Source organism: Bufo bufo, chromosome 5 (genome assembly GCF_905171765.1).
Source record: "Bufo bufo chromosome 5, aBufBuf1.1, whole genome shotgun sequence".
NCBI lineage: Eukaryota > Metazoa > Chordata > Amphibia > Anura > Bufonidae > Bufo > Bufo bufo.
The window spans coordinates 443,243,313-443,260,937 of record NC_053393.1 but is presented as its reverse complement, the minus strand read 5'-3'; the positions used below and the strand labels follow the sequence as shown (position 1 = coordinate 443,260,937).

General features: G+C 44.3%; 1 protein-coding gene across 1 annotated transcript in view; it reads right to left on the bottom strand.

The window, feature by feature from the left end:
- HIBADH (3-hydroxyisobutyrate dehydrogenase) overlaps positions 1 to 17,625 on the bottom strand; it is a 157,760-nt gene that overhangs the window by 139,956 nt on the left and 179 nt on the right. The window contains exon 2 of the mRNA XM_040433582.1: positions 7,522 to 7,679. Within this exon, the coding sequence (XP_040289516.1) occupies positions 7,522 to 7,679 (158 nt within the window). The remainder of the gene's footprint in view (positions 1 to 7,521; positions 7,680 to 17,625) is intronic.

The following is a 17,625-nucleotide window of genomic DNA, read 5'->3' as shown; positions in this document are numbered from 1 at the left end:
AGTAAGTAACTGTGTGGAAGTCACGGTGCAACGTAACAAGAATGCCTAGTACCCTTCAAAAGCTCAGCGGGGAGTTCCTTTCTGCTTCGACTGAAAAGGAACATTGCTGTCTACCACCAATTGCTCAATGAAAGAGAGAGATCTTTACTCGCTAATTAGGTCTGTTGGAATACATCCACGACGTTCCAGACTCACAGGGCAGATGGCCCCACTAAGCAGGTGGAGACCGGCAATAAAATTTCTAGGACCTATTTTCGCAATGAGTGACATCATCAACCTAAAAGCCTTGTTAAAACACAAGACAGGTGTCCATTCTGAGCAGACGTATGGCTGTCAGGTGAACCTCGTAAGAAGCTATGGAAGATTTCTGATACACATTCTTCCATCACTTTACTAAACACAGTGGGGGAAAAACTGGAGATTTTCCCGGGTTTCTCTGACAAGATAAACCATAGGGAGATAAAACAGATTGCAAAAGTAAGATCACAAAAAATATACCTAATCATAAAGTGGTTGAGACATGAAACATGTTCTCCTTCGTTCAAACCAGCACCCGGATCTGAATACTTTTTTAATTGCACGTAACCAAAAGTTCAGTACTGTATACTGAGCTATTTAATCAAATCTATCTATATAGCGCCACCTTTTGTATGTTATTTTACTTTTGCTCTTGTCCACCTCACTGAGGTGGTCGCACATGCTCAGTTTAAATCGTCAACTGCCACTAGCCATATCTACTGTTAGAAGATGTGGCAGTTACCGGGAAACAGCTACAGCAGAAAGGACACCCCCCCCCCCCCTGAGAAAGGACACCCCCCCTGAGAAAGGACACCCCCCCTGAGCTGCCAGCCTGAAATAAATCTAGTAGAACAATTGGAGCAATGAATGTGGAGATCTCTGGATCGATGTGAGGTACAGGGCTGGTTCTAGCTTTGTTAGAGATTGTCACGCACTATATGATGGCCGATTTTCATTTTTTACATCAATCATGCTATGAACCCTTTAAAGGGGTTTTCTGAGTGTTTTATACTGATTATCTATCCTCATGATAGGTCATCAGTATCGGATCAGTATGTGTGGGGAGATGCTAACACCCTGGACCCCCGTCGGTCAGCTGTTTGAAGAGGCTGTGGCGCTCCAGTATTTTCGCCACTTACCATAGGCTAGTGACATCACGTTCATCGATCACCTCCTTCAAGTCTCACATTAAGTGCAGTCCGGAAGTTCAATAGTCTCATGCCTTCTGCCGGTGTCACAACCCAGCATTATGAGACCACTGGCACCGAACTCCCTCCTCCTTACTGTCAGCTCCTCATTTGAAGAGGTTGAACAGTTACAGCCCAGTGGTGATGTTGAATCCCTTGTAGTGGGATGGCATTGGCTTTCCATACAAAGCAAAGCCAGTCCTCTGCAAATTCTGCAATGACATCGATGTGATCTGTGGAGGTGGCATGATAATAACATTGCATCAAGACCTCCAGCAACCTGTGCATGATCACGACATCCTGGCAAGACCTCCAGCGCTCTGTGTAGGATCATGACATTACAGGAGCAGCTGACGGCTGCCATATGTATTGCAGTAAGGGCGATGGCCCTGCTGCTTAGTCATCAGAACTGAACAAGTGGAGTGAGGGCGCTTTACTTGAAAGTTCCTAGTAGTGACTGGGTAATAAGCCTGCCTGATCATAATAAATGCGCTGTACATGGATCACACAGATGTAATGGCTGAGGACTGGATTTTGTTTGTATGGAAAGCCAATGCCATCCCACTGCAAGGGAGGATCTGCCTCCTTCCCTCCCTCCACTCAGCGCCATCACTGGCTGTAACGGTCGACCTTCAAGTGAGGAGCCGACTAACGAGGAGGAAGTTCGGAGCCACCGGTCCCGCGATGCCGGGTTGTGACGTTGGCAGACAGCAGACTACTTAACCTTGGGACTTCACTGAGTAAGACTTGAAGCAAGTAATGGGGCCATACAGGGTAAGAATATACATCTAAGCGTCTATGCACGTGTCCGCAAAATGGGTCCGCAACCTTTCCGCAATTTTCCGGAATGGGTGCGGACCCATTCATTTTCAATGGGGCCGCACTTCCGTTCCGCGGCCCCGCAAAAAAATAGAACATGTCCTATTCTTGTCCGCAGACAAGAAAAGGCATTTCTATTATAGTGCCGGCCATGTGTGGTCCGCAAAATGCAGAACACACTTGGCCAGTGTCCGTGTTTTGCGGATCCGCAATATGTCCTGTTTTGCGGACGTGTGAATGGACCCTTAGGGTCATAATTTTTTTTGTCTCCATATAACCCCTTTAATTCTTATGACTAGGTTTTGCTATTCCTTTATTATTCATGCTAGAAGTTTAGAAATAAAGACCAAGCTCAATATTACCAGTTGGGGGAGTGTCCCTGCACAGTGACACTGTCCAATCAGTGCTGCCAGTTTCAGAATATGCAGGGACCCCCCCAACTAGTAACACCCAGTTTTACCTTTATTTGTAAGCCTCTAGCTGGAATAATAAAGGAAAGGCACAACACAGAGTATAAGAAAAGCGTTTCTACAATTATCATTGCATGGGGAATGAAAGTAGTTATTAAAAGAGACAGGTCAGTCATGCAGTGAAGAAAAAAATAAATTAAAAAAAAAAATGTAAAAAACAGGATAATGCAATGACACTGTTAGGCCCCTTTTACATGAGCAAGTTTTCCGGGTGGGTGTGATGCATGAAGTGAACGCATAGCACCCGCACTGAATCCTGACCCATTCATTTTAATGGGTCTGTGTAGAAGAGTGTTTTTTTTTCCACGCAACAGTACTGCGTTGTGCGAGAATCGCAGTATGTTCTATATTGTGCGTTTTTTTCATGCAGCACTGGCCCCAAAGAAGTGAATGGGGCTTCAGTGAAAAACGCAATTTTAGGGCTCTTTCCATGACAGTTGATGTCCCGTTCCCGTATTGCGGACCGCATTTGCGGATCCGCAATGCACGGGCACCGCTCCATTGTCATTCCGCATCACGGATGCGGACCCATTCATTCCTGTCCCGGTGGTCATGTGACTGCCGGGGCCGGGAGAGTGCAGGAGCTGTCGGGTCTTTCACAGACCTCGATCAGCCCTGCACTGAGGCTGTACAGCGTTGTCTAGTGCTGTACAGCCTCTCTGGGGGGTGTATTTCCCCTGTAACTGGGGCTACTATGTCAGCCCCAGTTACAGGAGAAATCAATTGTTAAAAATATTATATATATATATATAAAAAAAATTGAAGTCAAATGTCCCCCAGAGGTCTTGAATGACCGCATGGGCGACACAAAGTGTAAAAAAAATTTTTTATAAATAAATACAAAATATTGTGTTAAATTAAAAAAAATAAAAAAAGGTTTTTCACATGTAAAAAAATAAAAATTCTCCAATTAAGGAATAAAAAAATAAAATAAATGTAAAATAGGAAAAAAAAAATTTATAAAATAGACATATTAGGTATCGCCGCGTCCGTAACAACCAGCTCTATAAAAATATCCCATGACCCAACCCCTCAGGTGAACGCTGTAAAAAAATAAATAAAATAGAAACAGTACCACAAAAAAGCCATTTTTTGTCACCTTACATCACAAAAAGTGTAATAGCAAGCGATCAAAAAGTCATATGCACCCCAAAATACTGCCAAACAGTCATCTCATCCCGCAAAAAATGATACCCTACCTAAGACAATCGCCCAGAAAATAAAATAAGAACTATGGCTCTCAGACTATGAAGACACTAAAATTATATTTTTTGGTTTCAAAAATATTATTGTGTAAAACTTAAATAAAAAATAAAAAAAGTATAGATATTAGGTATCACCTAAGAACCTGCTGTATAAAAATATCAGATTACCTAACCCCTCAGGTTACCACCGTAAACGAAATAAAATAAAAAGTGAGTAAAAATAAAAAACATTTTTTGTCACCTTACATCACAAAAAGTGTAATACCAAGCGATCAAAAAGTCATATACACCCTAAAATAGTACCAACCTGTCATCTCATACTGAAAAAATAAAAATAATTAGCCCCTACATAAAAGACAGTCGCACAAAAAAAAAAAAAAAAAGTATGGCTTTCAGAATGTGGAGACACTTAAACAACCAAACAAAAAGTTGTCATATTTGGCATTGTCTGATCCGCAACAACCTGCTCTATAAAAATAGCACATAATCTAACCTGTCAGATTAGCCACTTTATCCCGTAGTTTCCAAAACGGGGTCACTTTTTTGGAGTTTCTATTCTAGGGGTGCATCAAGGACATGGTGTAAAAAATAAAAAAAAACTGTCCAGCTAAGGCCTCTTTCACACTTGCGTTGTCCGGATCCGGCGTGTACTCCACTTGCCGGAATTACACGCCGGATCCGGAAAAACGCAAGTGAACTGAAAGCATTTGAAGACGGAACCGTCTTCCAAATGCTTTCAGTGTTACTATGGCACCCAGGACGCTATTAAAGTCCTGGTTGCCATAGTAGGAGCGGGGATCGGGGGAGCGGTATACTTACAGTCCGTGCGGCTCACGGGGCGCTCCAGAATGACGTCAGAGCGCCCCATGCGCATGGAGCGCCCGGGGAGCCGCACGGACGGTAAGTATACTGCTCCCCCGCTCCCCGCTACACTTTACCATGGCTGCCAGGACTTTAGCGTCCCGGCAGCCATGGTAACCATTCAGAAAAAGCTAAATGTCGGGTCCGGCAATGCGCCGAAACGACGTTTAGCTTAAGGCCGGATCCGGATCAATGCCTTTCAATGGGCATTAATTCCGGATCCGGCCTTGCGGCAAGTGTTCCGGATTTTTGGCCGGAGCAAAAAGCGCAGCATGCTGCGGTATTTTCTCCGGCCAAAAAACGTTCCGTTCCGGAAATGAAGACATCCTGATGCATCCTGAATGGATTTCTCTCCATTCAGAATGCATTAGGATAATCCTGATCAGGATTCTTCCGGCATAGAGCCCCGACGACAGAACTCTATGCCGGAAGACAAGAACGCAGGTGTGAAAGAGCCCTAAATCAGCCTTCCAAAAACCATATGGCGTTCCTTTCCTTCTGCGCCCTGCCGTGTGGCCATACAGCAGTTTACGACCACATATGGGGAGTTTCTGTAAACTACTGAATCAGGGTAATAAGTATTGAGTTTTGTTTGGCTCAAACCCTTGCTTTGTTAGCGGAAAAAAAATTATTAAAATGAAAAATCTGCCAAAAAACTGAAATTCTGAAATTTCATCTCCATTTTCCACTAATTCTTGTGGAACACCTAAGGGTTAACAACGTTTGTAAAATCAGTTTTGAATACTTTGAGGGGTGTAGTTTCTAAAATGGGGTCATTTTTGGGTGGTTTCTATTATGTAGTGACTTCAGACCTGAACTGGTCCTTAAAAAGTGGGTTTTGGGCATGGAGGTTCACCTTGCCACCATCACATATGCACGCCATGCCCACGACCCTGGACGTTTGCAATATGCCGCTCCAGTAGGACTGTGAGTACTGGCTCTCACTCAGTGGACAGTGTGAGCACTTATATTCTAACGGGTTTTCCGTTTTGTTTGTGTGTCTTTCAGGTGCATCATACTACATGCCTCACTTTTCTACCTTTCATTGAGGGGCTTTTGTTATAAGACCCCTTTTTTCTGTGATTGATAGTAGGTAGATAAGTAGGAGCCATACAATACTAGGCCCCGGGTCCCCTGATGATTCATGGGGTCTTATGTTTATGAATAGCGGCCTTAGGATATGTTGGGCTGATGAAACGCGTTGGGCCACGCTAACATATTGCGGCTATCTACTATTATAATATTGTCTTCACACGCTAACATATTGCGGCACGCGCAATTAAATTGCGGCCTTTATTACAATATTTTTTTCCCCTTGCCTTGAAAGCTTGAGTTCAGTCTCTGGTCATCCTGTACTAGGATTACATAGGGACTCCTTATCAGGGCAAGGTTCCGGACGGGGCCACCCCTTGCGGGGCACGGACCCCGAGTTAGGTCACCAGGGCCAAATAGGTCAAGCAGGGTTGTACTAGGGCAGTGGTGGCGAACCTATGGCACGGGTGCCAGAGGTGGGACTCAGAGCCCTCCCTGTGGGCACCACGCCCTGGAAAAAGTCTAATATGCCTTAGACTTTTCCTGCCATTCATCAGCGCAGGGTGCACTATGAACGGCACAGGCAGCGCACTGAATGTAGCTATTATAGCTAAATGATAAAGTACATGGAAGATACACTATATTGGACTGTAGAATTCAGCCTAAATTGCCATGTTGGCACCTTGTGATAAATAAGTGGGTTTTGGGTTGCAGTTTGGGCACTCGGTATCTAAAAGGTTCGCCATCACTGTACTAGGGTAAGTTTCTCTCTTTGAGGCTACTCTACTACTAGGTCTGATTGAAGTTTCGGATGTCTCCTTTACCCACTGGACATCTGGGAATGACCAGCCTGCTGCACGTGACCACCTCCTGTACCAACACATTACACGTTGTAAACAAGTGAGGCTTTTTCCAAAAACTGGTAAGACCATTCCATTTTTTGTGTTTCCATAGTTCCGGTACCCTTTCTTTGGGGTCAGGACAAAGGGACTTTACGGTTTGTCCTCCATGGGCTTTTATGACTTAGTTCACAGGCCTAGGGAGGACGACACCTGACTTGGTGTGTGGACAATTGTTGTCACACCAATTTATGTCCCACATATTTTTCTGTGTATATTCATGTTTGTAAGGCGTCTTTTATTCCCTGTCTAGGGAGAATTGACATATTAAAAGCTAAGTTTTACTTGTTACTGCTCCCCTTCTTCTAGTTCTGTTTCTCAACCCGTAACTGTGTGCAGGTAACCTTAAAGGGGTTTTCTCACATCAAATAGCATTTATCATGTAGAGAGAGTTAGTACAAGACACTTACTAATGTATCATGATTGCCCATTTTGCTTCCTTTGCTGGCTGGATTCATTTTTCCATCACATTATATACTGCTAGTTTCCATGGTTACAACCACCTGGCAATCCAGCTGCGGTGGCCGTATTTGCACACTATAGGAAAAAGTGTGGGCCTCTTTGATGGCTTGGAGTGTAGGAGTCCACATCGGCTGGTGCTTTTTCCTATATAGTGTGCAAGCACGGCCACCACTGATGGATTGCATGGTGGTCATAACCATGGAAACAAGCAGTATATAATGTGATGGAAAAATGAATCCAGCCAACAAAGGAAGCAATATGGAGAATCACAATACATTAGTAAGTGCCTTGTATTAATTTTTTCTACACAATAAATGCTATTTGCTGAAGTGAGACAACCCCTTTAAGGTTTTTTGCAGTGTGTGGATGAGATTTCTTAAAATTTCATCTACTTCGTTAATACTGTAAAATGTGATGGATTTGCTGCGCACTAATCCATAGCGTATTCTTCCCAAGTGCACATACCATTAAACAGAATTTTTAACAACGTAACAAGATGCAGGCCAACCACTAACTGACGGAGCCGTTATGTGGGCTACACACATGACAATAAAATACGTGAATATACCTGTGCGCCGGTGTCTTGAACTTCTTTGCAGGCTTCTGGAAACACATCATACGCAATGACTGGGTAACCATGCTTCAACAGATTTTTTGCCATTGGATTGCCCATATTTCCAAGTCCAACAAATCCAATAGGAGTCTTAGATGCCATGGACCTGGATACTGATGGGAAAAAAATTACTTTGTAAAACGCACTTATTTCTGTCAACATTAAAAATGGAACATATTAAAAGCTCACATCCCATAATAGTTCAAGTAACAAAGATTTGTAACAGGGTTGATGTTCCTGGAGGGATACACCAAATGGAAAAGGATTTAGGAAAACTAGAGGAATGGTCAAAAATCTGGCAACTAAAACGTAATGTTGATAAGTGCAAGATAATGCACCGGGGGCGTAAAAACCCAAAAGCAGAATATAAAATCAGTGATACAGTCCTAACCTCAGTATCTGAGGAAAGGGATTTAGGGGTCATTATTTCAGAAGACTTAAAAGGTAGGCAGACAATGCCATAGAGCAGCAGGAAATGCTAGCAGAATGCTTGGGTGTATAGGGAGAGGCATTACCAGTAGAAAGAGGGAGGTGCTCATGCCACTCTACAGAGCACTAGTGAGACCTCATTTGGAGTATTGTGCGCAGTACTGGAGACCATATCTCCAGAAGGATATTGATACTTTGGAGAGAGTTCAGAGAAAAGCTACTAAACTGGTACAGGATAAGGCCTCATGCACACGACCGAATTTTTTTGCGGTCCGCAAAACGGGGTTCCGTTTTTCCGTGACCGTTTTTTCGTCCGTGGGTCTTCCTTGATTTTTGGAGGATCCACGGACATGAAAAAAAAAGTTGTTTTGGTGTCCACCTGGCCGTGCGGAGCCAAACGGATCCGTCCTGAATTACAATGCAAGTCAATGGGGACGGATCAGTTTGACGTTGACACAATATGGTGCAATTTCAAACGGATCCGTCCCCCATTGAGTTTCAATGTAAAGTCAGGAGTTAATATACCATCGGATCTGAGTTTTCTCCAATCCGATGGTAAATTTTAACTTGAAGCGTCCCCATCCCCATGGGAACGCCTCTATGTTAGAATATACCGTCGGATTTGAGTTACATCGTGAAACTCAAATCCGACAGTATATTCTAACACAGAGGCGTTCCCATGGTGATGGGGACGCTTCAGGTTAGAATATACTAAAAGAACTGTGTACATGACTGCCCCCTGCTGCCTGGCAGGTGCTTCCAGGCAGCAGGGGGCAGCCCCCTCCCCCCTGTAGTTAACACATTGGTGGCCAGTGTGGCCGGCCCCCCCCCCCTCCCCTGTAGTTAACTTATTGGTGGCCAGTGGCCCCCCCCTCCCCTGTAGTTAACTCGTTGGTTGCCAGTGGGCCCCCCCCTCCCTCCCCTGTAGTTAACTCGTTGGTGGCCAGTAGGCCTTCTCCCCTCCCTCCCCCTCCTAATTAAAATCTCCCCCCTATCATTGGTGGCAGCGGAGTGTACCGATCGGAGTCCCAGTTTAATCGCTGGGGCTCCGATCGGTAACCAGGACGCTACTGCAGTCCCGGTTGCCATGGTTACTTAGCCATTTGTAGAACCATTATACTTACCTGCGAGCTGCGATGTCTGCGTCCGGCCGGGAGCTCCTCCTACTGGTAAGTGACAGGTCATGTCACTTACCAGTAGGAGGAGCTCCCGGCCGGATGCAGACATCGCAGCTCGCAGGTAAGTATAATGGTTCTACAAACTGGGACTCCGATCGGTACACTCCGCTGCCACCAATGATAGGGGGGAGATTTTAATTAGGAGGGGAAGGGAGGGGAGAAGGCCCACTGGCCACCAACGAGTTAACTACAGGGGAGGGAGGGGGGCCCACTGGCCACCAATGAGTTAACTACAGGGGAGGGGGGGGGCGGCCGCACTGGCCACCAATGTGTTAACTACAGGGGGGGCGGGCTGCCCCCTGCTGCCTGGCAGCACCTGCCAGGCAGCAGGGGGCAGTCATGTACACAGTTCTTTTAGTATATTCTAACCTGAAGCGTCCCCATCACCATGGGAACGCCTCTGTGTTAGAATATACTGTCGGTTCTGAGTTTTCACGAAGTGAAAACTCAGCTATGAAAAAGCTTTTATGCAGACGGATCTTCGGACAGGATACACGGACAGGATACACGGATCACGGTCTCGGCTGCAAAACGGTGCATTTTCCGATTTTTCCACGGACCCATTGGAAAATGCATAGTACAATAGGGCTGGAGGGGTTAAAAAAAAATAATAATAATTTAACTCACCTTAATCCACTTGTTCGCGCAGCCCGGCTTCTCTTCTGTCTTCATCTGTGCTGTGAGCTATAGGACCTTTGATGATGTCACTACGCTCATCACATGATCCATCACCACGCATTGCAATGTTTTGCACTCGCGCCGAAAAATCACGCATGTTCCTGCAACGCACCCGCACCTTTTCCCGCAACGCCCGTGTGAACAGAGAGCTCTCTGGATCCATGTGAGGTACAGGGCTGGTTGTAGGTTTGTTAAAAAGGTATTGTCGTGTGCTATATGATGCCTTTTTCTTTATTTTTTTTACATCAATCATGGCATAACCCCCTTTAAGGCTGGTCCTAGAAGCAGGAGCTCCAACAGTCACAGGGAACAAAGGAAGCTTTTCTCATTTTCTTTTTCTTTTAGAACCAACGCACAGTTCTCTCCAGTCCCATAGAAGTGGATGGAACAGTGGTCACATATGGAGCACCACCACTCTATTCTCATAACCTTGGAACCTCTGTACCCATGATACTAATCCCTATCCTGTGAATATCGGATAAGTATTTTCAGTGGGATAACCCCTCTAAGACTGGTATCAGAAGCAGGGGCTTCGAAAGTCACAGGTAACAAAGGAAGTTCAGATTTTGCCTTTTTTTTTTATGTATATCTTTGTACATCTTCTAAATGTAATGTTTTTGCATTCAGTATTTATATATACACAGCATTCAAAAAAAAAGTTAAGGATATTTGGCTTTCGGGTGAAGTTTATGGAAAACTTAAAAAGTTCACACTACAGTAATATATCATGAAAGTAGGGCATTTAAGTAGAAGCATGCAATGGTGAATTCCACAGCTCAAACAATTTATTGACACAAAAGCCAACAGTGATGGGTGTACCCCCACAAAAATGTCAATGTCTCAATAACTTGTTATGTGGCCTTGAGCATCAAGTACAGCTTGACAACGACATCTCATGCGGTTCACAAGTTGACTTATTGTCTGCTGAGTCTCGACATTCCACTCTTCTTGAAGGCCGGCCCTCAGATCATCGAGGTTCTGGGGTACAGAGTTACGAGCCTCTACATGGCGACTCAGCTGATTCCATGTTTTCAATGGGATTCAGGTCTGGAGAAGGTGCAGGCCACTCCATTTGAGGTACCCCAGTCTCCAGCACCCCATGAAGATGAAATTAGGCCTGTGTTGTTCATGCAGAAGCTCAATGACTGGATTAATGAGGTTATTCAAGTAGTAAGGGCTTGTCACTGTACAATTCACAAAGTGTAGGGCAGTTCTGTATTGACTAGACAACTGCCCACACTGTAACACCACCAAAGGCTCGTTTGGTGACAACAGTGGCTGATGCATAGCGCTCTTCTTGATGTCTCCAACATTGTTGGCGGCCATCATTTCTGCTCAGTGTGAATCGACTTTCATCAGTGAACAGCACTGAGGCCCACTGGTCTCTCGACCAGCGCAGATGCTCCCTGGCACATGCAAGACAATGACGCCTGTGCCTGGTGGTGTGGTCAGGTACCCTTGCAGGTCATCTAGCATGCAGACCATGCTGATGTAAACTTTTTTGAATGGTCTGACGATACACTTGGGTGCCTTTCACCTCCCATAAATGTGCCTGGAGTTGTGTGGCATTCATCATCCGGTTCCGCAGGGCATTGTTCACAATGAAGCAGTGATCAGTGTGGGATGTGGCTAAAGGACGTCCACTTCTATTCCTTTCTGTGACTCTTCCAGTCTCTCTGTATCTCTGTTGCAACCTGCTGATGACACTCTGTGACACTCTAAGCTCAGTGGCCACTTCTCTCTGAGAACATCCTGCTTGAATCCTCGCAATGGCGAGGTACTGTTGATCAGTTGTTATGTGTCGTCTTGGTCTCATGATGTTAAAATGTGAACACCATGATGAGGAGGACTGTTTAAATACCAATTCTAATTGAAACAGGAAATTAAATGGGCGATTCGTGAATCAAACACCTGTTGTGAATTTTGCCATTAAGCTCCTTGTCAGAGAACAGCAAGTTGTGCAAAAAGAACTGAAACATTGAACAGCTGGACATGTGACTATATATATATATATATATAATCTATCACAGAGAGAAGGCAGTCATTCAACAGAAATCACATGATGTGACCTTCAAACAATACAGCTCACATTACTTTTTTTTTTTCACCTTGAGTTGCTCTTTCATAGAAGTGAATGGAAGAAGTCGGACAATTCAGTTTAGTGTTAAATAGATCCCAGAGTCTCTATGTACACAAAATGTCAGGAAACTGTGACTACATGGGCATTGGGCACTTCACATTTATAGTAAAATCTTCTATTTATTTAGCCAAGTTTTCACATTCTAACATAAAAAGCAGTATAAATGCAAATGCTCAAAATTAAAGACCCCTGCAGCTTTTTAGGGGTCTGCAGACCCACAAACATGGAGCAACTGTTGTAATAAAATCACATTTTACGCATCAAACAGAAGCCTTTGCAGAAGTACTGAGAAAAGAATGTGGAACAGTAAAAAGAAAATGTCTTCAGGGCTTTGTACTGCACAGCACTTGAGTACAAAGGTAAGCAAGGAACATGCAAAAACCAACATATATGTTGTACTCAAGACCAAACGTACATAAAATATTAACTAAAATAAGGAAATACAACACACTCCAAGCAAAAGCGATAAGAAAGAAACGTGACTTCTCCTGCATGTACTGGATGATTACAGCTTGAAGTAGAAGTAATTGTAATGGTGAAAAATGGATAAGAACTGAAGAAAATACAGAATACCGCACTAAATAATACTGCCAAACAGCGCACTAAATAACACCAAGTGCCAGAATAAATTAGTGAAACATGAAAGCTTGCAAATCAAAAATAGGAACAGATCCTACTAAAAGGAGCAGGGAAAACTCCGAAGCATTTCAATAAGGAGGGTACAACCTAAAACGTAATATTTACGAATGCTTCCTTGTAGGAACCAATTTTTTTCTATTCCCAACTTTTTTTTTTTATGGAACAAGTTGTATTTAAACGCAACATTTTCATGTAACATATTGAAAAAAAAACTTTCCATGGGGGTGAAATGGAAAAAAAAATCCATGGTTTTTGGGGTTAATTTTTACAGCATTCAGTATGGAGTCAGTTGGGTCAGTACTCAGTATGATTATGAGAATACAAAATGTATATTGTTTTTGTTATTTTTTGCTACTTAAAAATAAAATTTAAGAAAATGCTTTGTTTTGCTATGTTCTGAGACTGAACTTTGTTCTTTTTAAAACCATGGAGACGTGTAAGGCCTTTTTTTTTTATTGGCTCCATTTTGGCATACATATGACTTTTTGATCAAGGTGGCAAGGAGACCAAAAAAAGCAATTCTACCATTGTGTAATTTTTTTTCAAGTGTTTACATTCACATTTTTATGGATGCAGGAACACTAAATGTTTGTCTTTTTTAACATAGTAAAGTAGATAGGAAACGTTTTTGCAACATATTTATTTATTTTTCCACTCTTTTCAACATTTTTAGGAAGTTTTTTTTTTTTTTTTTTTACTTTTTCTTTGAGGGGGTATTCAGAAACTGCAGATCTGCAAAACACAGACACCCCGCATCGCGGAGCAAAGATATGACCTTTCCGTGTGGCCGTGCCTCTGGCTGCAACATGCGGATCGTGGACCCATTAGAGTCAATGGGTCTGCATCGCCATACAGGGTGCACACGGATGGCCGGTGTCTGTGTTTTGCAGTTCGCAAAATTGACATTGCTATGTGAATGCACCCTTAGGCCTCCTGCACACGAACGTGTGCGCCCCGTGGTCGTGCTGCGAGCACAGTCCGTGGGGCAGCCGCAGCGGATCGCGGACCTCTTCACTTTAATGGGTCCGCGATCCGGCCGTTCCGCAAAAAGATAGGACATGTTCTATCTTTTTGCGGAACGGAAGTACGGGACGATAACCCACGGAAGCACTCCATAGGGTTCCGTTCCGTGCTTCCGTTCCGCATCTCTGGATTTGCGGACCCATTGAATTGAATGGGTCCGCATCCGTGATGCAGAATGCCCACGGAACAGCACCCGTGTATTGCGGATCAGCAAATGCGGTCCGCAATACGGCAACGGGGTGCACACGTTCGTGTGCAAGAGGCCTTAGTCTCACTACAGGACTCAAGCATGCAATTGCTTGTTCACTTCTATAATACACTGCAATAGTTCTGTATTGCAGTGTATTGTACTGTCAGCATTACCCTGTTACACCCTGCCTTTGCCAGGCTCTAATAGGCTTATATATAATTGAGATAGCTGGCCTCCCACTAGATCCCCACTATCATGACAATTGCTCGGCACTGTGGGTTGTGGTGGTCGATTGGGTGAAAGTGGGAGCAAAAGCACCCAAATGTGCATCACCATGGCCGTATCTTGGTCAACATCTCCAGGCCAAAAGGCAAGAGTGGAACCTACAGAGAGAAATAAAAATGGAAAGATTTGCACTCTACCATGTTCTGCATCCACTATTTATTCTGGCTTAAAAAACAAAACACGGAGTAGAAAACCACCATATGAAAGTGGCCCAGATATGTACAGGGAAAAAGTCCACTTTGTGTAAAAATCTTTTCTTTCCTCTCCAGACTTTACACAGCATCCATTGAGGAAATATGTACAGGGGCAGTTCTAGGCAAAGGTTCCTGCTGGGGCTGCCCTTTTCGGGGTAACTGCTCTAAATTTCCGTTTCCAGGGTAAACATTCAAGATTATGAAGAGTAAACTAGTAGAGTTATCATCTCACCTCCGTTCTCCATGCTGCACTTGAAGTCACCATTGGATACACAGAAGTACAGTGAGATCACACTCCTCTTTAGGCCTTTTACATTTCTGTGTTGTGATCACTTATGGTACCTCTGCTCTAGATTTAGGGGGTACCATCTCTCCTTGAGGAGAGAGCGCCTTAATTGGCGTGAGGAGACTTATAGGCCATACATGCTCCTCTGGAATTCTTAACGAGCTCTGCCTCTAATGCCACCAGATGTGAAGCAGCTATCCTAGGACATGCTGTTGACAGGGTCCCACAGTCTCTTGTTGGATCATCATACAAAGGATGCATCGGTTTTTTGTCTGGCCGAATCCCGGCATATTTGCCGATGTAGCAGGAGGATTTCCGCCGGACCCCATTATTGCCAATAGGGCCGGCGGGCATTTGAGTAACATCCGGCTATACCGGATCAAGGGAGATTCGCCAGGCTGTTCCTTGCTGGTGGTAATAACATTAGTGTAAAACTAGTCTTAGGGGAAAACGGTTATACCTTCGAGACAAGACTTTTTGCCCAATATCAGTACCTGCCATCAAAAATTTCCTTGAGGCTCAATGTAAAATGGCTGGCTGTGGAGTTAATGTCCAAAGTCTTGTGCAAGGCCTTCCTAGAAGGGTGGAGGCATTGACCAAGGAGGACATTAAAGAGTACCTAAACTTTGATGCAAAGCAGGGAAGAACAATCTGCATCAGCTCTGCTTTGCAGCATGAGGCGTACGGATCTGATATACTTTCTATGGATCTGTTCTCCACATGCCGCAAAAGCAGAGTATGCTAAAATAAAACTAATCACTACTCATCTGCTATATCCCCTGCCACTCCGGAGACCATGCTGGTCTCTTCTTACTTTTGCTGCAGCAATGATGTGCCATATATCCAGGTGACCGCTGCAGACAATCTGGGGCCTCACTAGTGAAGCTTGCAGGTCTGACACAAGACCAGTGACTGGCTGCAGTGGTCACAGGGATACATGGAGCGTTATTGCTGCAGCAGAGATCACCGAAGTGGCAAAGGAGTTAACAGACAAGTATTGGTTATTTTATTTTACCATATCCCCCGGTAAATAAAAAATATAAAAATCCTGTATAACTCCCTTTTAAGGGTCCATTCACACGTCCGCAACTGGTTTTGTGGTCCGCAAATTGCGGATCCGCAAAACACGCATACCAGCCATGTGCGTTCTGCATTTTGCGGACTGTACATGGCCGGCACTATAATAGAAATGCCTTTACTTGTCCGTGGATGTGGACAAGAATAGGACATGTTCTATTTTTTTTTGCGGGGCTGTGGAACAGAAGAAAATGAATGGGTCTGCACCCATTCCGCAAAATTGCGGAAAGGATGTGGACATGTGAATGGACCCTAAGGCCTCTTTCACACGAGAGTGACTGATTATGTCCGGATGCGTTCAGCGAAACGCGCACCATTTTGCAAGCAAGTTCAGTCCGTTTTTGTGTTCAGTTCCGTTTTTTCCGCGCGGGTGCAATGCGTTTTAAAGCGTTTTTCACGCGCGTGATAAAAAACTGAAGGTTTCCAAACAACATCTTCTAGCAACCATCAGTGAAAAACACATCACATTCCGCACTTGCTTCCGAATGCAATGAGTTTTTCACTGGAGACCCATTCACTTCTATGGGGCCAGGGCTTTGTGAAAAACTCAGAATATAGAACATACGAAACACAGATGCGTGAAAAAAAAAAAAAAAAAACGCTCATGTACAGAGACCCATTGAAATGAATGGGTCAGGATTCAGTGCAGGTGCTATGCGTTCTCGTCACGCATTGAACCCGCGCGGAAAACTCACTCGTGTGAAAGGGGCCTAAAGTGTACGTGCACATGAGTGCAGATTTTGAAAACAGAAATGCTGCACGGTTTTCCATACAGATTTGTGAGTTTTCACACACACAAAAAAAAAAAAAAACACGTGCGGTTTATGTTGCGGATTTGATACAGTTTTGCTGCAGATTGATTTTTACCATTCCATTAAAAAACATGAAATCTGCACCAAAAATGGCACAGTTGACCTGCTGCAGCTTTCAAAATCCGCACGGAATAAAAAAAAGCAAAGTGCATGAGTTGTACGAGCTCCATGGATTTTAAAAAACAAAAAAGTTATCAGTCTCAGAACATAGGAATACAAAGCATTTTACATAGTAATATAACATAACAAAAACCATATAAATGTGGTATTCTCATAAACATACATACCTAACTGGGTCCTGCACCAATCTCTAAAACAGAGTCCGCAAAGTGAAGGAGAGCGGAGAGCTATTTCCATCAGCCCTGTAGAAGTGAAGGGAGTGGAGGCCGCGCTTGCGCAGTGCACTTCCTATCCATTTCTATGGAACTTCCTGCACTTGGCTATTTTTGCCACTCCCATAGAAATTAATAAAGAGAGAAGCTGCGCATGCGCAGTCTGCTCTCATCTTTGCAGGCTCTGTTTTAGAGATGGGTGCGGGTCCCACCTTAGCGATATGCCTCCAATGTATGAGATGGACCAACTCCTTTAATGATAAAAAACACAGACGGCACAGTAGATCTGCCCGGCACATGCTGGAGGCACACTTTCTTGGCATCAGTCAGGTCTATGGGGGCATATATAAAATGTACCCAATAAACGTGTGAAGGTACCGGCGGATTTGTGTGCAGAAAATGCACACCAAAACTGCAGATTAATACGCACTAGTTATTGCGGTTTAAGTTTGGGGGTTTTTGTGTGTTTTTTTATGCAGTTTTTGGTGCATATTTTCTATGGGGAAAACCTCTCTACAATTGACCTGCTGCAGATTTCTAAATCCGCACAGGAGGTCAATTTCCACAGGTGAAGGGGCTCATTCTCCATGCGGGTGACAGGTGGGGGGGGGGGGGGGTCAGTGATCTGCACTACACAAGAGACCACAGAATCACAATGGATTAGGAGTGAGGTGACCTGAGAAGACCCCTGAAGAAGGAATGCCCATAGGTTCAGGATGCAGGTAAGTCTCCCTGGTGCAGGGAGGGCAGGTGTGCAGGGCGAGAAGGGGACACACAAGACCGGCACCACCATGGG